Here is a 25,840-nt window from a genome sequence, read left to right as displayed (position 1 = left end):
TTAGGTGTCTTTTGGCCATTTGAACTTCTTCTGTTGAGAGATCTCTGTTCAGCTCAGTGCCCCATTTTATAATTGGGTTGATTAGCCTTTTACGGTCTAGTTTCTTGAGTTCTTTATATATTTTGGAGATCAGACCTTTGTCAGTTGTGGGGTTGGTGAAGATCTTCTCCCAGTCAGTTGGTTGCCTTTCTGTCTTAGTGACAGTGTCCTTTGCTTTACAGAAGCTTCTCAGTCACAGGAGGTCCCATTTATTCAATGAAGCCCTTAATGTCAGTGCTGCTGGGGTTATACGTAGGAAGTGGTCTCCTGTGCCCACGTGTTGTAGAGTACTTCCCACTTTCTCTTCTATCAGGTTCAGTGTGTTCGGACTGATATTGAGGTCTTTAATCCACTTGGACTTGAGTTTTGTGCATGGTGATAGATATGGATCTATTTTCATTCTTCCACAGATTGACATCCAGTTTTGCCAGCACAGTTTGTTGAAGATGCTCTCTTTTTTCCATTGTATACTTTTAGCTCCTTTATCAAGTATCAGTATGCCTTCCTGAACTCTAGGAGGCAAAGACCTTTCAGGGGAACCAGGAGTGTGTACCGTACCTATGGTTGTTTGGATGGAGAAGGTTCAGGTAGCCCCCACTGTGTGCCAACGGACTGTTGTTGACTTAGAGTCTGTCCCTAGTGATGTAGTTGGCTAAAGACTTCAGTTTGTCCTATTTATACAAAAAAAAAAAATTGAATTCATTAATTTGATGCAACTCTTCTGAGAGTTTGGTTTAGTTAGTTTAGTTAGGCGTGGTTTTGTTGTTGTTAAAACAGGCTTTCATTTGGGAATACAAGGTGGGATTGACCTTTTGGCAGTCCTCCTGCCGCAGCCTCCATGTTGCTGGAATTACAGGCGAGAGCCTCCACATCCTGCTTCTTTCCCTTTTCTGAGCAGCAGGCCTCATTTTCCTACTTGGCTCAGGGGCAGTCTCTCTCCCATCTAAAGATACTTGGGGAGTCTGGGAACAGATACTGCCTAGGTGGACTTGAGGATATAAGGGGGCTCCTTTCTCATTGTAGATCCTTATGGAAGCTTTATCTTAGTCGGTGTTCTGTTGCTATGAAGAGACACCATGACCACAGCACCTCTTCCCAAAGAAAGCATTTATCTCTGGCTGGCTTACAGTTCCTGAGGTTTAGTCTCATTATCATCACGGCGGGAAGCGGAAGCGTGGTGGCAGGCAAGCAGACATGGCGCTGGAGGTGTAGCTGAGAGTTCTGCATCTGGATCCACAGGCAGCAGGGAGAGAGAGACACTGGGCCTGCTTTCAGCTTTTGAAACCTCAAAGCTTACTCTCAGTGACACACTTCCTCCAGCAAGGTCACACCTCTTAAATCCCTTTCAACTAGTGCCAGTCCCTGATGAGCACACATTCAAATATATGAGCCTATGGCGGCCATTCTCAGTCAAACCACCACACTGGGGTAACTTGCTGGGTTTCCATTTCTTCCCTTTTTTTTTTTTTTTTTTTTTTTTNGACAGGGTTTTTCTGTAGCCCTGGCTATTCTGGAACTGGCTCTCTAGACCAGGCTGGCCTCAAACTCAGAGATCTTCCTGCCTCTGCCTTTCACATGTGGTGCTCCAGCTATCTGGGCTGCTCACGCCTTCCATTCATGGCAGAAGTTTGCACAGTTGCAGCTCACACTCACCCTCCAGGGAGTTCAGTTTTTACTTAAGCCCTAGGCCCTACAACTTTTTACATTTATTTATTTATTTTTATTTATTTATTTATTTATTTATTTATTTATTTATTGTTTTTTTTTTTCGAGACAGGGTTTCTCTGTAGCTTTTGGTGCTGGTCCAGGAACTAGCTCTTATAGACTAGGCTGGCCTTGAACTCCCAGAGATCTGCCTGCCCCTTTATTTTTTGAGACAGGATCTCACTATGTATTTTGCTTTGTAGACCAGGCTGGCCTTGAACTCACAGCGAAATGCCTTCCTCTAGGTCCCTAGTGCAGGGTTAAAGGTGTACACCATCAGGCCTGATCCCCCATGAGTTTTATGTGAAACACTGTGTAAGGGTCTTTCCACAGAGACATCGCAGGTAAGAACTATGTGACACATGCCACCGCCATCAAGACACAAGACAGACTGCTCTAAATCTTAGAAGTGGAAGCTCGAGCTGTGCAGTGGTGCATGTTCCTTTAATCCCAGCACTCAGGAGGCAGAGACAGGTGGATCTCAGAGTTCAAGGCCAGCCTGGTCTACAAAGCGAGTTCTAGGCCAGCCAGGGCTGTTACACGAGAAACCCTGTCTTGAAAAATTAAACGGGTTAAAAACAAGCATGTCATCATTAAGGTATTTTATTTATATTTGATCTGAGCTCAGGCTTTGAGGCCACAGAGTAGTGGGCAGTGATAGCCTGGCCAAGCAGAAAAGTGCGAGGCAGTGGAAATGCAGCTGTTCTGTGGAGAGATCTCAGGCTGGGCTCTGGTTGCCATGGCAATGGTCCTGGAGCAGAGAAGCAAGGTGCCCCTCAGCACAAGTCAGAGCAAACCCCATGGGAATGGACATAAATTTCAGTGTGAAATTGAGGGAGTGGATAAGGGTTGGTGAGTTGCCACTGCAGTGTAGGGCCCTCTCTCCCTACCCCTCTGGAGTGATGTTTTTCTGTGTCCCACCGTTTTCTCTAATTGGATGGCAGTTAGAATGAATGAGCACTGGAATGGGCACATCCCTGGTCACTACAAGGTAGATGTGGGCTGTAAATGGAGGTGAGGCCCATTTCATCCTGCGTGAGGACGTGTTTGTAGTGTTGTCCTCATCTCTCTCACACACCCTACAGTCTGAGGCCTCTTTGCTCTGTTCCTGTTTCTCTGGTTTATGACTCTTCTGGGCGCAGATAGCCACGTGCCTGCTGTATGATTGTGACATGACATTGCCCTATCTTCGATTTTGTCCCAGGTTCTGCCTTGGCTCTTCCTGACCCCTTTCCCTCTTTGGGGTCCTTGAAAACAACAGGATGTGGACTCAGAAATCACCTTTAACCTTCTCTGATAATAACTTGACAGAAAGATAGCATGACTTGTGTGTATGACAAGAAAGCACATTTAAGGATTTTATTTAAGCTGGGTGGTGGTGGTGCATGCCTTTAACCCCAGCACTCGGGAGGCAGAGGCAGGCAGGTATCTGTGAGTTCGAGACTAGCCTGGTCTTCAGAGAGAGTTCCAAGACAGCCAAGGATACATTGAGAAAACCCTGTCTTGAAAACCAAAAACAAAAATTTATTCAGGGCTGGAAGTAGTGGCACACACTTTAATCCCAGCATTCAGGAGGCAGAACCAGGTAGATCTCTGGGATTGAGGCCAGCCTGGTCTAATAGGGGTTCTGAGCCTGCCAGATCTACGTAGTGAGATCCAGAACTAATGGAATGGCTTAGATAAAGGTAACGGCCACTAAATAACATCATGAGTTAAGTCCTGGAAAGAAGAGACTTCTGGGGTTGTTGGACCAACACATAGACAAAAATGATGTATTAAGACATTTCTTAGAAAAAATAGTAAAGGTTAGGTATGGCATCCACTGTAGCTCTGGCACTTGAGATGTAGAGATTGGAGAATTAGGAGTTCAAGGACATCCTGGGGTACACAGCAAGTTTCAGGCAGCCTGGCATACATAAGACCTGTCTCAAAATACAGACTTGACAGGACAGTTTACCTCCCAGTTTGAGAGAAGTGATGGGCGCAGCTTTGGCAGTTGCTTGCTTCCTTTGCGACTTCAAAAGGGAGAAGATACCACTCTGTCATTCCAGACTTTTTGTATGATGGACTGTGCTTTAATGCTTATTTGTAATAAAATTCATTCTTTTCTTGGGGAGATATTTTTATTTTAAACTTTATTTACTACATTAACTAAAAGTCTGTAGTTAGTGATAGAGCACTTGCCTAGCATGCACACGGTCCCAGGTTCAATTCCCAGAACTTCCAGGAAACAAAAGTAAACTGTTGACTGAACACTACTTTAAAAAGTAAATAAAATAAAATCAGTTAAAAGGCTGTGACTGTGGAGCTCATTGTTCGCCTCGTGTGCACGAAGCCCTGGGTTCAACCCCGAGCACCACATAAACTGGGTGTGGCGGTAACCTTAGCACTGGGGATGGAGTGGAGGGAGACCAGAGAAGTAAGGCCGTTGGTTATGTAGGCCTGTAACGTTCTCATCAGCCAAAAGCCTCTGTCTTTATGTGGTCTATTAATTTTGGCATAGTAATTAGTGATAATAAGGATAATGTCTTAGTTTGCTTTTTTCTTTCTGTGCTAAAACATTCTGACTGAAAGCAGTTTGGGGAGGAAAGGGCTTAAGTGGCTCACACTCCACATCACAGTCCATCACTGAGGGCACTTGAGGCAGAAATGGAAGCAGATGCCCTAGAAGAACTCTGCGTACAGTCTCACTGGCTTGCTCACTTTGCTTTCTTCTTTCTTTTTTGTTATTTCGAGACAGGGTTTCTCTGTGTAGCTCTTGCTGTCCTGGAACTCTCTCTGTAGACCAGTCTGGCCTCGAACTCACAGAGATCACCTGCCTCTGCCTCCTGAGTGCTGGGATTAAGAGGTGTGTGCTGTCACCACCCAGCTCAGTTTGTTTTCTTGTACAAACTGGGATCACCTGCCCAGCGTTGGACCCTCCCACATCAACTATCAATCAAGAAAATGCCTCACAGGTTTGCGAAAGGTCGATCGGATGGAGGCATTTTCTTGGCTGAGGTTCCCTGGTCCCATATGTCCCTGGCTGTGTCAAGTTGACAGAAAACTGACCAGTACTAGTAGCAATGCATGGTAAAATAAGGAGAGGTCTATGCCATAGGGTAGAGGACAGGTACTCATTCGGTAAGAGCAGACCTTGGTGTGCAGGAATAGAGAAGCGGGAGGCCGGTGGACCACAGGGTCTGCTCTAAGTCTACAAGAACTTGTCAGTGTGTTCACCCCTCTGCTTCCCAGATGCCCCTACCTGCATCGAACAACTGGGGACACTGAGCGCAAGTACCACCTGCGCTACTACAAGACAGGCACATGTATCCATGAAACAGATGCACGGGGCCACTGTGTGAAGAATGGCCTGCACTGTGCCTTCGCACATGGGCCCCTGGACCTGCGGCCACCTGTGTGTGATATCAGGTGAGCTTCCTCCCTTGCTGCTTCTGGCATCTTTGCTTCAAAGCATCTCTTTCTGAGCCCCAGTTTGGGGATAGGATCTCCTGTGTATGCCACACTGGCCTCAAACTGGCCTCCTATCATTCCTCGAGTGCTAAGATTACAGAGTTTGCCATTGTTACAGTTTATGGTGGCTAAGGGTCAAACTCAGGGTTTCATGCATGCCATGCAAGCACTCTACCCATGGAGGCCTGTCCCTGGCCGCCCCAATCTGTTCTCACTGTTTCCTTGTGTATTGTGAGCCACAATTAGGGACGGTGGTTTAATGCTTTCCGTCTAGACGGATGAACACCATATGTGCCTAGCTGCTGTGGAAAGTAGATCCTATCTGAGCTCACGCCTATAATGTCCTAACACTTGGGAGACTGAGTCAGGCTCAGGCTGCCACAGGTTCAAGCCCTGTCTGCAATATAGGGCAACAGTAAATACCAGGGTGTTCTGGGCTACAGCAGAGCGAGTCCCTCTACTCCTCAAATGCATTTAATCTCAGCACTCAGGAGGCAGAGGCAGGCAGATCTCTTTAAGTTTCAGAACAGCCTGGTCTACGTAGCAAGTTCTAGGAGTGCCAGGATTACATTGACCCTGTCTGAAATGGAAGGAGTGGGGGCAGATCCTTTGTAAATGAACCAGCTCTAAAATTGCAATTTGAGATAGAACTGGTGTCCTAAGACTGCTCCTGTGTTTACTGCCACTGTAGTCTGGCCCTAAACGTCCAGGTAGTGCCAGTGAAGTGCCAGTCACGTGACTTCAGAGTCATCGATTCCGCTGACTTTCCCCACCTCTAGGGACATTCAGGCTATAACTGCTGTGCTGTGCTATGCTATTGGTTACAGGGAGCTTCAGGCTCAGGAAGCCCTGCAGAATGGCCAACTCAGTGGTGGGGATGGTGTACCTGATCTGCAGCCTGGAGTCTTGGCCAGCCAGGCCATGATCGAGAAGATCCTGGGTGAGGATCCCCGGTGGCAAGGTAAGGGGAGAGTTGTGACCTTTCACTTGGTACATAACCTGCAAGAGGATTGAATGGAAAATCAGGTTCCGCAGTCCACTGCTAGCCGTCAACCATTTAGGAAACAGATGGCCAAAGGGGATTTGAACCCAGCCATCTGGTCCCCGACTGTGCTGGCCCCATTCCACCTGGCGTCTTTGTGGGTGGTGCTGGTTGGCTGTGGGGTTGAGGGAAGTGTTCAGGGACCACAGTAACTTCCAGGCAGCGTGTTCCAGCACATTGCTAGCTATTGTCTGCTGTCACCTACCCCATTAAAGTCGGGTCCACCTGCCTAAACCTGGGTTTCTGTATGTCTGGAGCTTAAATCAGATGTTTGTCTGTCCTTGACTTGTCCCTTGGAGCTGTGAAATCTATATTCCCTGCAGGCTCCATGAACGATAGTTGTGAAGAGTAAAAGTCTAGTTTTGTGGTAAAAGATAAAAAAAGATAAAAGGCATAAAAAGCAGCCTTTTAGGGGCTTGGGGGATGGGAGGAAAGTGCTTGTTGTATAAGTGTTGGGATCTGAGTCTGATGCCCAGGATCCCTTAGAAAGCCTGAGAGCTACAGTGCAGGCCTTCAGGCCAAGCCCCGGGGAGGTGGAGGCAGGAGGATCTTAAAGGCTTGTTACCCAGCCAGTTCAGCCAGTTGGTAAGCTCTGGGTTCCAAACAGTAAGTTGAGAGCACTGCTGCTGTTGCAGAGGACCAGAGTGTTTCCCAGCATCCACATGGCTGCTCACAACGGCCTGTAACTCCAGTTCCAGGGGCCTCCATGGGCACCAGGCACACACATGGTCCACAGACACACATGCAGACGAACACTCCTGCACATGAAGTAGTGCTGAGGTGGGAGTGCTAAAGGAAGACACTTGACTCAGCCTCTGGCTCCACGCGTGCTCTCAAGGACGTGTACCCACACACACAGAAATTCCATGGTAAGGGGTGGTCGTGTGCTACCCATGGTCTGTGAAGGTTTTTCTGTTTGTTGTTGTTCTGGTTTGGTTTGGTTTTGGTTTCTCAAGACAGGGTTTCTTGTGTAACCTTGGCTGTCCTGGAACTTGCTATAGAGATCCTGCTTCTGCCTCCAGAGTGCCGGGATCAAAGACCCGTATCTGTCAGCATACATGGTTATTGTTTTTTAAGATTTGTTTTTATTATTTTCTTAACTATGCATATCTATGGGGGGTATGTCCAGTCTGTGATGTTTTGGGAAATATATTCAGTCTTGATGCACCCCCTCCGACTTGGTCTGCTTAGGGCTTTCTAGTTTGTAATTAGTGCATTCACACTGTAACTAGTCCAGCTGTGGACTGTCTCCCTGCAGTCTTCTTCCCTCGTGTATAAAGTGAGTTGAGCTAGGGGCCAGAGGCTGGGATAAATTAATAGCATGACTGTGGAGCTGTTTCTGACTCCGTGTCCACTTCTTACTGTGGTTCTCCCGCTATGCTGGCTGGCAGCACTGAGATTCACACTGCGCTCTCTTCATGCCCCACCTGGCTCGGTGCTGACAAGCTATGGCCTGTTACTACATTGGAGAGGAGAGGGGACACTGCCTGCCCAGTCTCTGTTGCAGAGGGAGACTCCAGTGGCCTGTCCCAGAGTCGGGGACAGGGTGTGATATTCGGCTAGAGGATGTGGCAGCAGCTTCATGTCTGGCTTTGTTTTTATCTCCTTTCTGCTCTATTCAGCAGCCTCCCTGTTGGCAGGGTATGTTCTCCTCTGCCAAGTGGGCATCTGATCCAGTGTCACAGGTGGGAGGCGAGAACCCCCGTCCCTGTTAGACTTAGCTGAGGACTTAGCTGAGCAAGAAGGAAAGACAGGAGGTGATTTTTATGGATCTTTATTCATGTTTTTATTTGCTTGGGGCTTTGCTTTGTTTTGTTTTTAAGATAGGGTCTCACTAATGTAGCCCAGGCCAACCGTGAACTCATAGAGATAGGCGTGCCTCTGCCTCTCCAGTACTGGAATGAAAGGTGTGTACTACCATAGTCAGCCTCAAAGTTAACTTTTGTTTTGAGACAGGGTTTTTCTGAGTAGCCCTGGCTGTCCTGGAACTAACTCTATAGACCATACTGGCCTCGAACTCAAAGATCCAACTGCCTCTACCTCCCAGGTGCTGGGATTAGGGCATGTGCCACCACCACCCAGCATGAAGTTAAATCATTTTTAAAATGAACGTTGATGATACACACTTTGTGAGTCCAGCACTCAGGAGGCTGATGAAGGACGATTATGAACTGAAGCCCCGCCTAGGCTACATAGCAAGAGTGTTTCATAGAGTTAACATAGATATTGAGCTGGGTTTGGCTGGTATATACCTGTAATCTTACCACTTGGGAGTCTGGGTCTGAGCAAGATTGCAAAATCTAGGCCAATTTGATCAATTAATGGGATCCTGTCTCAAAATAGAAAGTAAAAAGAGAGTTGAGTTTGTGTAACTCTGTATAAGATCACTTGCCTGGGCTCGGTCCTAGGTTCACTCCCAGCACCTCCCTAACAAAAGATCCAAGGTTTAATCTCCAGCACAATCCAAGGGAGCATGGTGGCTAACACCTCTGATCCCACCACCAGGGAGATAGACACGGGAGGTTAAAGCCAGCCTGGATTGCATGTAATGTGTTTGTTTTGTTTTGTTTGTTTTAAAATGTTAAAGCGTTTTTGAAAGTAGGAATTTCTTCTCCTCCATCACCATCATTAGAGATGGGGGTGGCATCCAAATGCTGTGGTCTTGGGTAGCAGTCAGAGGACAACTTGTGGGGATCAGTTCTCCCCTTCCACTGTGGGTTCCAGAGTCTGTGTTCAGGTGACCGAGTTTATGCAGATAGCTGAGCTATCTTGCTGGCCTAAGAGTACTGTGTTCACAGCAGACTGAGGGGGAAACCCAGGCCTGTGCTCCTGTGCACACCAGCCTTACCAACAGCATCCACAGTAGAGCCAGATAGCAGGTGCCTCGGGTAGACCTACACTGGCCCTTCGTCCGTCACCCAAGCTTGTCGAGATTAGAGTTACATCTCAGAAAGCTGTTTCTTAAGGTGATAGAAGTAGTTCAAGAAAGAAAAGACATTCCTGAGAATGGGAGTGGGTCAGTGAGCTGGGGACAAGCATTTTCTCAGAAAAGCTGTTTTCGTTGTTGGCTTGTGTGCGTGTGGTGGGGAGGAGGTAGGTATGTGCGTGCCTGTGAATATGTGTTTGTGGGCAGATGCTGTGTGTCTGGTTATATGCAGAAGCCCAAGGTTCACATCAGCTCTCATCCTCTGTCACTCTCTCTTCTTATTCATTGACACAAGGTCTTTGAGTTGTACCCACAGCTCACTGGGTCTGCATTCTGAGCGATGGAATTATAGGCAGATTCTCATGCCTGTGTGGGATTTACATAAATTCTGGGATCTGGAGTTGATCCTCATGGTTGCACAGCAAGTGCTTAAGACCACTAACCGTGTCCTCAGCCTGTCAGTGACTTTAATACGGCCACACAAGTGTGATCGTCACTTCACTGCCATTTCAGTTCCTTCCTTTTTGAGGGAGGGCTTCGTTTCACTAAGACTGGCCTTGATCCCTGTCTTCTGGTGACCTTCCATCTCCGGGTTTCCCTACTGTGTACATATTATGTATGTTGGTCATACTTACAGCCTTGTACCTGGCATCTCCTACTGTGTATAGTGTCTTTGGGGGCAATCCATAGTAAGTCCATTAGGGCTGGTCCTTCCTGACAAGTGAGCTGTGTTTGATTATCTACTCAGTGGTGATGGATGTGTCTGGACTTTAAACTGCTATGCCTGATGTAACTGAGCACTCAAGGCCAGGTTTTCTTGCATCTGTTTTACAGACAGTAACTTCGTATTGGGAAGCTATAAGACAGAGCAGTGCCCAAAGCCACCACGCCTATGTCGCCAGGGCTACGCCTGTCCACACTACCACAACAGCAGAGACCGCCGTCGGAACCCCAGGAGGTTCCAGTACAGGTAGGTTCAGGGATCACAGACAGGAGGACCCTGCTCTGGCTCTAGACTATCCATCTTCACTGTAGCCACTGGCCTGATTGCTCTGCAGCTCCTGCTGCCTCTGTTCATCTGACAGAGCCAGGGTCATGAGGTTTCTTTACTTTTTTCCTGTGACCCTTGCACCTCATGCTGGGGAGGAGAAGCATTTTCCATACTGTTGTCATAGAGATGTCCACTTTTTGAGTTCTCCCTTTGAGGATTCCTGCTCAGCAAAACTGTCAGCCCATAGGCAAGAAAGCTGTCTTAAAGGGGCTAGGCTTGTGCTGGGCGGTGGTGGCGCACACCTTTAATCCCAGCACTTGGGAGGCAGAGGCAAGTGGATCTCTGTGAGTTCGAGGACAGCCTGGTGTACGTGAGCTAGTTCCAGGACAGGCAGCATTCAGGCACAGTGGTTCCCACATGATCTGCCCACTGATAGCCCTCAAGGGGTAGGGAACACAGCTGGGACACCCCCCTGCAGCCTGTGTATTTCCACTGGCACTTCTGGTAATAATGCATCACCCCTGCACAATGTAATGCACCACCCCTGCACCTCTGCAATGTCGGGGCTGCGTCCTGCCCAGTAGGCACTGCACATTTGGCTTTCCTGGGATGTGAGACAGAGTTCACCTTCCAGACTGATAGCAGGGCACTGAATCTGGAGATGGAGAACTCTGGGGGATGCTCAACTTCTTGCCCTTCTGATTCTCACCTGCATCTGGGTTGGGGTCCCAGCAGGCTGGTGGTCCCCCATTTTCCAAAGCATTATCCACTCTTGCCTCTGGCCGCCCCTGTCTGTATTGCTGGCCTCCCTTTGGGTTTGCTGTCAGCACTCCCGGTGGCCCATGCCTCAGTCCCCACAGGTTCCTCTTTCAGCCTGCACCTTTTCTTTGCAGAGGGCCAACCTCTTCTCTTTGTAATCATAATCCCGTGACCGTTTGAGTGCCCAGAAACACCTGTTCTGATAGATGAAGATGGTGGATTTGTGACTTCACTGCTTTCTGAATAGCTTCAGGGTCAAGAGACCTGAGTAACAAACCAGGAATAATACAGATTAGTGGTTGTGTGCCACTACTTCAGGCTTTTAAGAGCCCGAGGGGTGGGAATTCTGACTATAAACCCCAAATGAGTGGTCATGAAACTGCCAGAAAGTGTGGGGAATGTGGGTCACTTAAGCTTCAAGTCTCAGATTCTACTTTGCTGCAGAATCAGGCAGAGCCCTGGGCCAACACCCGCTGTGGGGCCCTGTACCCACTGTTCCTCACCCCTTCACCCGGGCAGCCCTGACTCAGATGGGGAGTGCGGGGTAGCATGATCACTGTAGGTTCACTTTGCCTTCTGCCCACTGTTGGGAGCCCGGTTCTGAGCACACGGGTGCATTCTTCCTACTCTAGGTCCACACCTTGCCCTAGTGTGAAACACGGTGACGAATGGGGCGAGCCCTCACGGTGTGAGGGTGGGGACAGCTGTCAGTACTGCCATTCCCGCACGGAGCAACAATTCCATCCTGAGGTAGGCATCAGGCAGGTGGGGGCGGGGCAGCTCAACAGGGGCTTGCTGTGTGTGGAGCCCTCACTGGAAGGGCACTTAGGACTCAGAAACGCTACTCGGTGCACACTGTTGGATTGCACTGAGAGGTACTAAATCAGCCTAGGAGGAGTTGGGGAATGGGGTCGGGAGGAGCCATGCGGAACGACACTCAGGGAGTGAGGACAGCACTTCCCTCTCCTAGAACAAGGGGTCTGACCAGGGAGGGACAGTTTTACTAGAGGGTTCCACTCACCCACCTGGTCATGGCTGCTCTATTGCCAGTGCCTATTGGGGTCCAGCTGATCTTGTGTGGCCCACAGCTCCGCCCTGCGTGCCATGTGAGATGAACCGCCTAGCCCTGAGGCTCTCACTAGTGAGGGTTTTCCAGGGGTTCAAAGGTTACCACCAGGACGGTGAGGACTGCCTGTCCCATGGAATGGTCTAAATAGGTGTTTGGCCCTGTCCTTATGAGTTCACCCTGACTACTCAGTCACCAAGCAGAACACACTTAGATTTGAGTTAAAATGAAGAAGCAAAAGGACTGTCCTTGGAGCCCTGAGACTCCAGGGAGCCGGGGCTAGGCTGGAGAACCTGAAGGAAATGGTTCTCTATGTAAGCTTAAGTCTGCTAGTGCAGGGGTGCTGTCATCATGACCTTCCCTGAGCCTGTGTAATGGATGCTATGCTATGGTTTTGGTATTTGGGCAAATGTTGCCCCTTGGGGTAGAGTTCCTGGCGCCGAGGCTTGTCTGCCCTTTCCCAGGTTGCCATGGTGAATTGTCTAGCCACAAGGTTGAGCAGGCATTGCTTGAGCTTCTGCTGTATCTCAGAGAGAGTTAGACACCTCTTCCAGTGATGTCAAGTAGAAGAGTGCCTTTGCATGGAGGTCTGATTGACAGGTTTGGCCCTGGCCAGTGTCTTGGGAGGAGAAGGGTATTCAGGACCACGGGCATCTAGGGGCAAACAGTGTGGTGGCTACCTTCCATCACTGGAAAGAAAAGGTTTGTGTAGCTCGAAGTTCTGATTACATGGCCCCATAGCTTTGGGCCTGCCCTGCCCCCACAAGAGCATGCCTCATTATTCTAGGGACTGCCCACTAGGCCCTGACTTGTCCAGGTTTCACCATCTTCTAGTCCTGAGAACCAGGCCTTCCGTGAACTCTTGGAGACTCTGCATATCCGTTCTGCAGCTGGATGAGCCCACGCAGTCTGATTGCTGGTGTGTTCTGAGCCACCAGCTGTGCTCTTCTCACAGGAACCCAGATGAATAAGCGTCCATCTTGTCTTATTTCCTAGATCTACAAATCTACAAAATGCAACGATATGCGCCAGACTGGCTACTGCCCTCGGGGCCCTTTCTGTGCCTTTGCACACGTAGAGAGTAAGTAGACAACCTTCAGTTTCCTGGGGCCACCCCGGCCACCATGTGGCCACATACCTCACTCAGCAGCTCCACAGAATCTCATCCAAAGCCAGCTTTGAGTGGTGGCTCAGCACTGTGACCTGGGAACTGGCCACATCTATACATAAGGTCATGCTCATTTAGATGGCTGGGGTGGGGCTCACGCTACATGGCTGGACCTGCTCTGCCCTTTACATCAGGGACAGACCAGACTACTGGGCTCCACGTACCTCAGGGAGATCCAGATCTGCTTGTCATTCACCTGCTCACCTACACCTTCCCTGAGCTACTGTTCTAGTGGGACTGAGTGGCAGTGACTCTGAAGTCAGTGTCTGTCTGTGTAGCTGGAAGAGATACCTAGGTCTCTTAATTAGGCTTGGCTCGCTGCCCCAGAGCCTAGTAGTCAGTAGTTGTCAGTAGGCTCATAGTAGATGCTCTAAAGCTGTCCCCTGCTCTGGAGTGTGGGTTCTGGTGTTTATAAAATAGTTACAAAGTGCAAACTTCACTTCCTGTCTCAGTTGGGATGGCTGCTCTATTCACACTTGACATGTGATTTTCATATTAAAATTATTGAATCCAAATGGTACTGTTTGGGAGCTAGAGAGATGGGTCAGTGGTTAAGAGCAGGTATTGCTCTTGCAGGGAATGAGAGTTGAGTTCCCAGCACCCTCATCAGGAGGCCCACAACTACCAGTCTTGGGGTACCTGCACTCATATGCTCATACCCACACAGAGATGCATATTGTACACATACTTAATAATAGACTTTAAAAAATAGGATTATTTGTTTTTATGCATGTGTTTTGTTTGCATATGTTTACGTGCACTACACGTGTGCCTGGTGCCTGCAAAAGCCAAAAGTGTTGCATTCCCTGGAACTGGAGTTACAAATGGTTGTGAACTACCATGTAGTTCTGGGAACTGAACCCAGGTCCTCTGCAAGAGCAGCAAATGCTCCTAACCATCCAGTATCTGCAGCTCCTAAAAAGAAATTAAAAAGGAAAGGTTAAATGGCTCTGTGAGGGCTGGCCTGCCATCCAGGAAAGGGGAAGTGGCTATAATACCAGCCTGTGCTCTCCACCTCTTCCGTGGGCCAGCTGTCAGCTCCTCAATGCCAGCTGTTCTTTCTTCTTGGTAGAAAGCCTGGGAATGGTGAATGACTGGAGCTGCCGTGACCTCAGTTCCAACAGCGCCTCGACTTACAGCAGCCAGCCTGGAAGTGTAAGTGGACATTGCTTGGCTTAATCACACTGTTGGGGACAGAGATGAGATGATATTTGGCATTTGGGTGCTGTGGTTGGAGGCAGCCTACATTGTGGTACCTTCTAAAAGAGTCTAGAAAAATCGTGACTCTATTCCTGCCAGGGCTGGAGCAGGACACACCCCTGGTATGCTGACTGGTGGGATCTTGCTTTAGCAGGCACCCGGTGCCTTGCCTTCCTCATCTTTGCCATCCCTTGGGCTGTTAGGTTCCTAGGCAGTTGGAGGTCATCAATAAATGGTATCTGATATGGCATGCCCAGGTGTTGGATGAGGACATCATGTATCTGTCCTCATCCTACTTAGAAACCGCTTCCTGTCTGTGCCTGGGTCGGGCACTAGAGTAAATCCTGAGGAGGGCTCCCAGTGTGGGGACAGGCTTTTCAAAAGTGGACTGAAGCTAGTATTTGTTTCTAAAACTGTTTGAGTAACATTGAAATATTCCCGAACTTGCTGGTCGATGGTGGTACAGGCCTTTAATCCCAGCACTCAAGAAGCAGAGGGAGGTGGATCTCTGAGTTTGAGGCCAGCCTGGTCTACAGAGTGAGTTCCAGGACAACCAGGACTACACAGAAAAGCCCTGTCTTGAAAAACAAAAACAAGGGGCTGGAGAAATGGCTTAGAGGTTGAGAACACTGGTTGCTCTTCCAAAGGTCCTGAGTTCAATTCCCAGCAACCACATGGTGGCTCACAACTGTCTATAATGAGATCTGGTGTCCTGGTATACAGGCATACATGCAGGTAGAACACTGTATATATAATAAATAGATAAAATCTTTAAAAAAGAAAAAGAAAAAACAATAATTTGTTGAACAGAGCCACTCTGCTTAGCTCGTGCACTTGTGTATCACTTCACTCTCTTGCCGAGGCCACTTGGGTGGAGCCTGGGTCAATTGACAGGCCCCTGAGACTCAGGAAATGTCTGTTCATGGTCTAGGTCTTAGTCACTATTGCTCTTTTTCCCCTTCTGCCTGAGGATGGTCCTTTGTGGACAGCGTCTGAGTCTGTCCTGGGTATCCTCTGCTAGTGTAAATGTGTGGTGGTGGACCACTGGACCGAGATGCCTGTGGAGGCAGCATCTCCGCATTCATTCCTGCTTTAGTGTCCGGAACGCTGCTGGCACTCTGTATACCCAGAACTTGCCACTTTTCCCTCGGGATTGTCACAAAACCCTCACAGGACCTTGAGTGGTTGGAGCTATCCTCCCTCAAGGTACAGCTGGGTCTCCCTGGGGCAGTACTCACACTCCTGTGCTGTCAGTGTCGCTGCTGTTTGGGTCAAACAGGAGACCAGGGTTCTTAGTTCTAGTCCCCAGCATGATGCCATTGCTTTGACCTTCATATGAGGGCCTGTTTAGTGTGATGAATTCATGAGCCCATGCCCAGCCCTTTTTATTGAACAGCTGCTTGGCTCTTGGTGCGTGTGTAGTGCCCCACAGACTGTCAGTCCCGAGTGATCCAAGTGTGGAAGGGGCTTTGGTACCAATGGACAGGAGCCATGAGAACAACTCGGTTTCTCGTGTCTTTGAGGACTTGTACTTTCGTAGTTTTTTTTTTTTAATTTATTTATTTATTATGTATACAATATCCTGTCTGTATGCCTGAAGGCCAGAAGAGGGTGCCAGACCTCTTTACAGATGGTTATGAGCCACCATGTGGTTGCTGGGAATTGAACTCAGGACCTTCGGAAGAGCAGGCAACGCTCTTAACCACTGAGCCATCTCTCCAGCCCCTGTAGTGTTTTGTTTTGGGGATTGTTTGTTAATTTTTGTTTTGAGGCAAAGTCTTATTATATAACCTAGGTTGGTCTCAAACTTATGATCTTCCTGCTCCAGCCTGCTTTGTGCTGGAATTACAAGCCTGGGCCAACACATCAGCTCCAGCATTTTCTAAATTCTAAGCAAAGTGTGGGTCTGTGTGTTTTCAGAAGATATCTCCCCCTTGCCTTTCTAACCTGAGCAGCCCTTCTCTTGTAGGCCAAACGGAAAGACTCTCCCTCTGAAGGAAACCAGAAAACTAGTGAGGACAGCAAGCAGGTATAGTCTGGGGCATGTGACTGCAGCTACAGAGTATGGCTTGTGTTCTGTAATTATCTTCTTTTGGTGGGGCTCATATTTGTGTGTCCTTTGTTTTGTTGTTAAAAAATATTTAAGCTACAGCTGGGAGGTGGTGGCGCACACCTTTAATTGCAGTACTTGGGAGGCAGAGAAAGGCAGATCTCCGTGAATTTGAGGCCAGCTTGGTATACAGAGCTAGTTCCAGGACAGCCAGGGCTACACAGAGAAACCCTGTGTCAAGCCCTCCCCCTCCCTCCAAAAAAAAAAAAAAAAACCTGTGTCCTTGAAAACAAAACTAAAGCCTTGTGGCATTTTTGTCTGGGGAAATCAGCAGCTACAGCCACTGTAGCTGTGTCTCAGGCACAGACTTAAGCAACAACTCCATTTCCCAGTCCCGAGGTCAGAGATTGAGGTCGAAGTGAGGTCAGGCCCAGACTTTGTGTGCTTTCTGTGGCCTCACAGGATTATCCCTTGGTGCATGTCTCTGTCCTCATGTCTTACACGGACACCATTTACCTCATTCAGTGACCTTATCTTTACCTACCAAGTCTGTAGAGACAGGGTTTCTCTGTAGCTTTGGAGCCTAGCCTGTCCTGGAACTTGCCCTGTAGACCAGACTGTCCTGAACTCTCAGAGATCCACCTGCCTCTGCCTCCCTAGTGCTGGGATTAAAGGTGTGCACCACCACCGCCTGGCCTGTGGGAAAGTTTTCATCCTCCCCTGTTTTCTGCTCTCCCCATGGAGCCAGGGCAAGGAAAGGAGGATGAGGTGTTCCTGGTTCACAAGGACATAGTATCAGTTGGGAAAGGGAAAGCGTTCTGGAAATTGGTGGTGATAGTGTTTTCCCAAGAGTGAATGTAATTAATGCCACAGAAGTATACACTGGGAGCCAGGTCTTGTGGTGCAGGCACATAAAACCCCAGCTACTTGAGAGGCTTGAGGCAAGAATATTACTGTGAGCTTAAGAGCAGCATTGGCTTGATAGTAAAATATTGTATTAAAGGTTAAAATAAAGGTCTGGGAATGTTGCTCAGTGATAGAATACTTACCTAGTGTTTTAGTTAGGGCTACTATGACCAAAGGCAAGTAGGGGAGGAAAGCATTTATTGGCTTACACTTATGTGTCACTGTTCATTATTGAAAGAAGTCAGAACAGGAACTCAAGCAAGGCAAGAACCTGGAGGCAGAGGCTGTGAGGGGTGCTGCTTACTGGCTTGCTCATCATGGTTTGCTTTGCTTAGCTTGCTTTCTTACAGAACTCAGGACCAGTAGCCCAGGGGTGGCCCCACCCACAATAGTCTGAACTCTCTCCCATCCATCACTAATTAAGAAAATGCCCAGGGCTAGAGAGATGGCTGCTCTTGCAGAGGATCTGGGTTCACTTTCTAGCATGCACATGGCAGCTCACAACTGTCTGTAATTCCAGTTCCAGGAAATCTAACAGACATACATTCAGGCAGAACACCAATGCACATAAAATAAAAGTAAATAATTTAAATAATAATAATAAAAATGCCATGTACCCAGTTCTTATGGAGGCGTTTTATCAATTGAAATCTCCTCCTTTCAGATAACTCTAGCTTGTCAAATTGACATAAAATTAGCCAGCACACCTAGTATGTGAGACCCTAGGTTCAGTCCCTAATACCACAAAGAAGTGTATGCTTAATACTGATTAAGGGCCAATCAGAAGGTACAGCAGTAAAAGACATTGCTACCATGCATACTGACCTGGATTTGGTCCCTGAGACCCACAGGTAGGAGAGAACCGACTCCCAAGAGTTGTCCTCTGGTGTGCACACACATCTACATACACATACACACAATCTCAATAAATAAAGTCAATAAAACCCAGAACAGTTAAATGATTAGTGTTTTTTGTTTGTTTGTTTGGAGCACTGGTGTCCTGCTGTGTGGGCGTGATATTACCTGCCTGAGCTCCCTCGGATCAGCTGTGCTGATGACTTGGCAGCCACATCATGCCATTTTACAAGTTCTCTGCATTCTTGGTCTCTGGTTTAAAGTCTAGGGAGGTTTTGTTTTAATTTTTAGTATTTTATTGTATGTGTATGGATGTTTCTGCGCGCATGTCTGTGTACCATGTGCACAGCTAGTGTCCACAGAAACCACAAGAGGCAGTTGGGTCCTTGGGAACTGGAGTTACAAATGGTTGTGAACTACCTGGGTGCTGGAAAGCACACCTGTTCCTTTGGAAGAACACTTAATTGCTGAAGTATTAAAGTCCCAGAAGTGACAGCACAGGTTTCTCCTGGGATTCCAGGCAACAGGCCTTGAAGTCTCTTCTCTACTAAACCAGGACTCTGGGGGTGACATGCTCCCCATTATTTGGAAAGAGGTGCATGTGTTCTTGGTGGTATTGGACTTAGGTGAGCTCTGAAGTTTAAGGTAGGTGGATGGAAGTGGACAGTAGTGATTATGATTCAGGATGCTGGCCTCAGTTGTCTGGGATGGACCTCAGCCTGACCAGCTCATGGCACCAGCTCAGCTCTGGGCTGGGCCCACTGGTGAAGGGGAGGTGAAGGCAGACAGCACAGGTGTTACAATTTTTAAAAATGCCACAAAGAGAAGTCACACCATGCAACAAGGTTCACATGGGAGGTTTATTAGCAGAGTAGAGAGAAGGGGCAGAGATCGGCCCCTAGGGACAACAGTGGTGGAAGGGGGTGGAGAGAGAGAGAGTGAAAAGACACAGGACACTGACATTCCTTCTTTTGTTCATTATGAAAAGGTGAGTTAGAAAGAGGTCACAGGTGAGGTGGGGATGAGAATGCTGTGTTCTCAAGATTGCTTCATGCTGACCTGGGGGTGTTACAATCTTTGGGGAACCTGGGAAAGCTGGGGTGCTGGCACTGCTGTCTCCTGAGAGGGCAAGGAAAAGTGACAGGAAAGATCACCAGGGCTAAGTGGGAACAGGAGTTGAGTAAATGAAAGAAAGGGAGAACCGGTGTGTGCTGAGCAAGAGGAAGCTGACTTCTTCTGACCCGCACGTGCAGCGAACAAACGGGACGTTTAGAGAGGGAGAGCAGACAGACTCAAGCAGGTTTTGAAAAAGAAAGTGGAGAATCTTTTCTCTGTTCCCCGACTGTCTGGTCCAAGGAATACTGAGGCCAGATTTATTTAAAAGGAGTAATCAGTGGGTCTCAAAAGACATCCCAATGAGAGTGAGGAGGTGTAGGACACAGTTCCCAATGATGAGGCAGAGGAAGATAGAGAAAGATCCATAGGCCTGAGTACACTGGCATCCCAGGGACCAGGGAGGATCAAACTGAGTGGGCACAGCTGTTTCAGTACATCGTCATGCAAGAAGAGGGACTAAGGGCTCTGAGCCCGAGAGAGGCAAAGTCCACCTTGTACCAGGACTTTGAGAAAAGCTAGAAGGGGAGGAGAAGACTGTGCTCGAGAAAGGAAGCCTCATATCCAGGGAGGACAACCCCACCAGATATCCAGTTGTTGGTACTGAATGAAAAGCAAAGCTATCAGCGAATGAGAAAGCAAATTTGTTGAAGGTGGAAGAGAGCAGATCAGAAAGCAATATCTAAGGGATAATTGGGCCAGATCTTAACTGCAAAGGCAGATGAGTTTAGAAGCCCTTAAATCAGGCACTGAGTGCAAAAGCTGGAGGTATAGACGATGCCAAAGTTCCCATGAGTGAGGCAGATAAGTGAGACCCAAGGGCCTATAATTCCTAGTGTCCAGGAATTCAGAGAGGATTGATTTCGAGAAGGCACAGGCTGCCTCAGTGATTTGTCAAGCAGAGCAGGGGCTAAGGGCTCTGAGCCTAAAAGAGCCATGGTTCCCTGGTACCAGTGCTTGACGAGGCCAAAAGGTGAGAAGCCAAGCTTGAGAGATAAGTCCTCACTCTTGGGAAATGGCCAGCGGTGGAGAAGAGGGGACTCATCAATCATGCTGGTGTTAGATGGAGGGGCCCAGTGATCCATTAGTTTCCATCTCCACTCAACAGCGAGGCTGTTGTATGTGAACCAGGTACCAGGGTCCTGGCGTGCCCCAGACTGCCAGCAGGAGAGCCTTTCCTCCTGGTCAGGGAACCCGATGTTGTAATTTAAAAACACCATGAGGAGAAGTCATGCCATGCAGCAAGGCTCACGTAGGAGAGGTTTATTGGAAGAGGAGAGAGAAGAGGCAGAGAAGGAGGCAGAGACTGGTCCCTGGGGGCAAGAGAGGTGAAAGAAGGAGAGGTGGGGCAGAGAGAGGGGGAAGGAGAAAGAGAGAGAAGGGGAAGATGGGCAGGCCCAGCTTTTAAAAGGGACCCTAGTGAATGTGCACAGGAGGTGCTCTTAGTGGCTGCAGCTAAGGACATACCCTGTCAGGACCCCAAGGGCAGGACAGAACAGATGCCTGAATACTGACAACAGGTGCTTACAGCTTCTGTACCTGGTACCTGTGTGATGGGGTTACCACTAAGCTGTTGATTTCCAGCTGTGATGTGTGATCTTATCATTTATAGAGAACTGGTACCCTTCATGCTGGTAACAGTTTCTTCCTGCCTATGGCCAGTGTCTGTGACTTGCTGATAGAGAACACCTGCCCTCTCTTTGGCCCAGGCACCTCAGCCACTCCTGAGTGTGGGCTCTCTGGCTACCATTGTGGGACTCATGGGGATGTCATGTCAGGGAGGTTTGGTGAGGCCCAGGATGCATGGGCTGCTTTTTCTTGATGTGAAGATCCTAGGTTCAGCACATTTGATGAAAGTGTCTATAGTACTGAGACATGCCGAGGACCCCCAGCTCTGCTGCTTTGTTCCCCGAATCTAGCCTGGGCACCTGTTTGCTCTCATATGGCTTGTTTTTAATCTATTACCTATCATTTTTCCTCAGTTTCTCTTTTCTGGCCATTGGGTGGGTAAGAACTGGGGAGGGGTGAGAGGCCCCTGGGATGTTGGGGAGAAGGATGGGCAGGTGCCCTGCCCCTAGCCTGTCACAGGTTTTTGAGTCAACAGACACTTTTCAGATCTGTTTGCCTGAGTGACAGCAAGACAGCCTGTTATGGTCAGTGCATGCTGGCGAACAGTTCCCACCCGTTTGCAGCAGCCTGAGATGTTGCTGTCCTCGTGTGCCGCTCTGGAAGTGGGCAGTCCGTCTGTCTGCAGTGTCTCTGCTGTTGTGCTCCCAGCAGCACCTGCTCATATTGTTTGTGTTTTTGAACAGAACCACCTTGCTGTGTTCTCAGTGGTTCACCCACTGGCCCCCAGCATAAGCTCCAGTGTGGCATCTAGCCTGGCATCCAGCACTGGCTCAGGTAGCTCCTCCCCCACCGCTCTGCCTACCCTCCCTGCCCGTGCCCTCCCACTGGATCCAGCTGGCAACACTGTGGAGGCAGTTCTAGGTAAGTCACAACACTCTTTCCTCTCAGCTTTTCACACGGTCACTGTGTTACTCGGGACTGCAGGATATGTGGAACCCACGTCACAGAATGCACAAAACACCTAAGAGTCATGGCAAGTGGACCCTCTGTCCCAGAAGCCACGGGGAAATGAGGAGGCTGGTGAGAAGTGGAGATGGAAACCATGATGCACTGAAGGTGGGGGATGACAGGGTCGAGAGGAGAGTTGTAGTGGAGCCTGCAGCAAGTAAACCGCTAGCTGTCAACTTGCGGCCAGCTTCGTGGATATTTTAGTGCCTGGGAGTCACTCACTGCAGGAGCACCAGTGATGTGTCAGGGCCTGAACAGGAGCCAAGAACCTGGGCACAAAGGCCAGGATGAGTTAAGTAAATGGGCTGAGACCAAGAGGAGTGAGTGAGCCTGGCACTCCAGTGTACACAGGTACTTGTGAATCACAGGTAGCGTGCTCTGAGCTGCTGCATTCCGTGGTCACAGGCAGCATGCTCTGAGCTGCTGCATTCCGTGGTCACAGGCAGCATGCTCTGAGCTGCTGCATTCCGTGGTCACAGGCAGCGTGCTCTGAGCTGCTACATTCCGTGGTCACAGGCAGCGTGCTCTGAGCTGCTGCATTCCGTGGTCACAGGCAGCGTGCTCTGAGTTGCTGCATTCCGTGGTCACAGGCAGCTGTGCTCTGAGCTGCTGCATCTGTGGTCACCAGGGCCTAGTTGGCCCAAGACTGACTTGATTGTGGTTTGGTTTGGTTCAGTTTGGTTTTTCAAGACAGGGTTTCTCTGTGTAGTCAAGGCTGGCCTGGAACTCTTTGTAAACCAGGCAGAAACTCACAGAGATTTGCCTGCTTGTGCCTCTTGACTTCTGGGATTAAAGGCATGTGCCGCTACCACCCAGCTTTTTTTTTTTTTTAAAGATGTTGTTTTATATATATATATGAATATGAGAATTTGCCTAAATGTATGTCTGCATTGCATGTGTTCATTGCCTGTGGATGTCAGAAGGAGGGAATTGGTGTCCCTGGAAATGGAGTTAGAGACAATTGTGAGCTGCCTCATGGGTGCTGGAAATTGAACCTGGGTCCTCTGGAAGAGTAGCCGGTGCTCTAAACCACTGAGGTATCCTTCCAGCCCCGAAGCCTGTATCTTCTCCTGACCATGGGAGATACACAGAAGAATGGTATTTGTGGTGACTCAGAGATGTGGGACTGGAAAATTAAGCTGTCTTGAAGCAGGTCGTGCTGCCTAGGGATCCAGAGTCAAGTTGTCCATGTTGATGTACAAGTACCAAAGTGGCAAGCCCTACCTAGAGGACATAGACATGTGTCACTAACCGTCTCACAAGACAGCACAAGCTCTATCCCTGTGGACCTGCTAGAGTCCTACATCGGATGCAGGTTGGGAATGATGTCACTAGTGCTGACAGGAGGCTTCCCTCCACCCTCCTCGGGGGACATTAAAGACAGTCCTGTACTATGCGGGGACTGCTAAGGCGTCCTGGAGCTGGTCAATGTGCTGCTGAGGCTCCTCCCACCCCTCTGTGTTTCTAATGTAAAAGTAAAGAGGGTACACAACAGACGAATGTTGAGGGGAGTTAGATCCCCATCCTGGAACAAGCAGACTGTGTGGGCACTTGCTCACCAAGGTGTAAGGTTGACCAGGTGCTACAAACATGGGAAGTCTCTCAGGAAGTCCTGAGTTGCTGGGTGTTTCAGGCTGGCAGGTGTCAGCGTGTTTGTGGTAGTTCATCTAGCAGTGCTGGCCTCAGCCACAGAGTCAGGACGTTGCGAATCATTTTTAAAATTTGTTTTGTGGGGCTGGGGAGCTGGCTCAGTCATTTAAAGCACTGGCTGCTCTTGCAGAGGACCCAGGTTCAATTCCCCACTCCCACACGACAGCTTTCAACTGTCTGTAACTCCAGTCCAAGAGGATCCAGTGCCCTCTTCTAATCTCAACAGAGACATGCAAACAGGCAAAACATAAATACACATAAAATTTGTTTTGTATTGCTGGGAAGGGAATCCAAGGCCTCAAGTTGATTAAGCCACCTGTCCTCATTTACAATACAATACAGTGTATTGTAGTTACTGCTTCCTAGTTAATACAGTGAGCATTTCCTCCCCTCACTGTGAATCCCTTCAAAAGTCAACTAGCTGGGTACTGTAATCTCAGGGCTTGGGACGCTGAGGCAGGAGGATCACTTTTGAGGCCCCCCATACTATATATCAAGACACAAGAAGTCAGTGGGCTGTCTTCCCAGTGATGGGAATTCATAGTTCCTAGGCACAGAGGCAATCCCTGCCTCTACCCAATAGCCAGCCTGACCCACATGCCTCCTCCCCATGGGATTGGCCCTCACTTTGGTTCTTTTTCGGTGTTAAAGGGCTGGTGGGGAGGAGGGGTAGACTGGAGGGCACTGTTTTTGTGGGGTTTCCTTCTATTTAAATCAAGTGCAGGGCCTGCACATTTAAGAGATGCGGGGGAGGGAAGTGGGAAGCGGCTGGTAGTCAGAGTGAACACGCCTCCAGCTCTTGGCCATGGGGGACTGAGCCCATGACTGCTCCCTCTCCTCGGCACCCTCCCAATTCCTCCACCTCCCCTCCTCCCCCATCGTCCATTCTTGCCCCCCTATTTAGGCCTAAACGGTGCCTTTCCTAGCACACCTGGTAAGCAGGTGCTGTGAGGGCGTGGCCGGTGCTCGGGGGGCAGGGTGCACAGCGGGAGTGGGCGGGGCCTGCACGCAGGCAGGGCCAGAGGCTGGTTAGGGCGGAGCGCGAACCAGGCAGGTTTGAATCCTCAGTGACGGCAGCCCTACTGGGGCTGCGGGAAGCTATGAGTCAGCATTGACTGTGGCTACGGCAGATCCCGGCAGGTCTCGCGTCAGCCCGGCACCAAGTTGTGGGTCCTCATTTTCAGCGCTTTGGAACTCCCGAGGTGTGAGTCCCTTTCTCCGGTGCGTGTCCTCCAGGGGGCTTCTGTCCTACACTCAAATCCTCCCTGGTGGTGTCGTCCCCCCCCCCCCCGCCTTGACTGGTATCTTCCTTGAGATCGTCCTGGTCGGCCAGCGTACCCCCAGGTGAAGAACCCCTGGTAGTTTCCCTTCTGAGTGCACCCCTCCGTCTTGGTGCGCACCCCTTCAGGCCGGTACCTTTCAAAATGCATGTCCCTCCAAGTGCATGTTTCCCGGAAGCCATGTACCTCTTTCGCAGTGAGATCATGGGACTGCAGAAGGAGGTTAACTTACATGCCTACTCTTAGAAACTTGCTTTTCTTGGTGCTGTTTATCCAGGGCCCTATTGCCCTCAAGGTGGCCATCCTGCATCCTGTCCCTGGAGTCCTGGTCAGGTCCCCCCAGTTCCTCCTAACTTTGCCAGTTCAGAGTGGAGGTATGCTGGTGGCTTGGTGCTCCTCTGTTCTCTAGCAGCAGATAGGGAAAACACCATCCTGTCTTGCCCTTAACTCCTTTCTGCAGTCTGTGTGGTTTGTCCCTTCATGTATCCCTGACCCTAGAGGACTATGGCACCTTTTGAATGTGCTGTGTCACATTGGGAACTGGTGATGCCTGGGACAATACTCAGCAGCTCTCTGCTGGTTGCTGGTGAGGTCCAGGTGGCTTCAGGTCATTTGGTGGAGCCAGTTCTGAGCCAGGCGGTATAGCTTGGCCCTCAAGCACTTGTAGTTTGTGAAAGGAGGCTCACCTAGATTTCCAAGGTGGTTCTTGAGGTATGATTCAGAAGTCCTGGTCTGATCATCAGGACCATGAAGGTTAGTGAGGTTGGAGAAAAGAACCTGGTGGGCTAGGGTGTAGGGTGGGTTCCTGAACAGCAATCAGAAGAGTTGGGGGAGCCCCTGGGCCAGAAATAGGGCTGCAGGGCCCAGAGGCTCCCCAGATATCCCCTTTTAACTGAAACCTTGCTGGGCTCCAGTACAGTGGCTCACACCCTGTGCTAGGCTTCTTTTTGGGATTGATTGCAGTATGGTTCTATCCCAGCTTGGCCCCTCTGTTCTGTGTAGTCAAGGCTGCCACTGCACCTTGGACTCCTATGCTGAGCCACAGAAAACATGCTCAGATT

The 25,840-nt window shown here is 49.3% G+C and overlaps 1 protein-coding gene across 8 annotated transcripts in view; it reads left to right on the top strand.

Moving 5' to 3' along the window:
* The window catches only part of Unkl (unk like zinc finger), a 43,171-nt gene that overhangs the window by 8,795 nt on the left and 8,536 nt on the right, over positions 1–25,840 (top strand). For 7 of the 8 annotated variants that reach the window (XR_007588351.1, XM_050120272.1, XM_050120146.1 and 4 more), the window contains 8 exons: positions 4,978–5,154; positions 6,024–6,157; positions 9,999–10,134; positions 11,547–11,664; positions 12,977–13,061; positions 14,221–14,303; positions 16,318–16,377; positions 21,585–21,762. Coding sequence is in view for 6 of the 8 variants with exons in the window: in XM_050120272.1 (XP_049976229.1) it covers positions 4,978–5,154; positions 6,024–6,157; positions 9,999–10,134; positions 11,547–11,664; positions 12,977–13,061; positions 14,221–14,303; positions 16,318–16,377; positions 21,585–21,762 (971 nt within the window). In the remaining 2 variants the exon portion in view is untranslated. Of the gene's footprint in view, positions 1–4,977; positions 5,155–6,023; positions 6,158–9,998; positions 10,135–11,546; positions 11,665–12,976; positions 13,062–14,220; positions 14,304–16,317; positions 16,378–21,584; positions 21,763–22,787; positions 24,721–25,840 lie in introns of those variants that run through there. The other variant, XM_050120521.1, reaches the window with a different exon arrangement.

Source organism: Alexandromys fortis, unplaced genomic scaffold (assembly GCF_014885135.2).
Source record: "Alexandromys fortis isolate MF-2015 unplaced genomic scaffold, M_Fortis_MF-2015_v1.1 scaffold_29, whole genome shotgun sequence".
In the NCBI taxonomy this organism is placed as follows: domain Eukaryota; kingdom Metazoa; phylum Chordata; class Mammalia; order Rodentia; family Cricetidae; genus Alexandromys; species Alexandromys fortis.
This window is presented reverse-complemented; position numbering and strand designations above follow the sequence as displayed.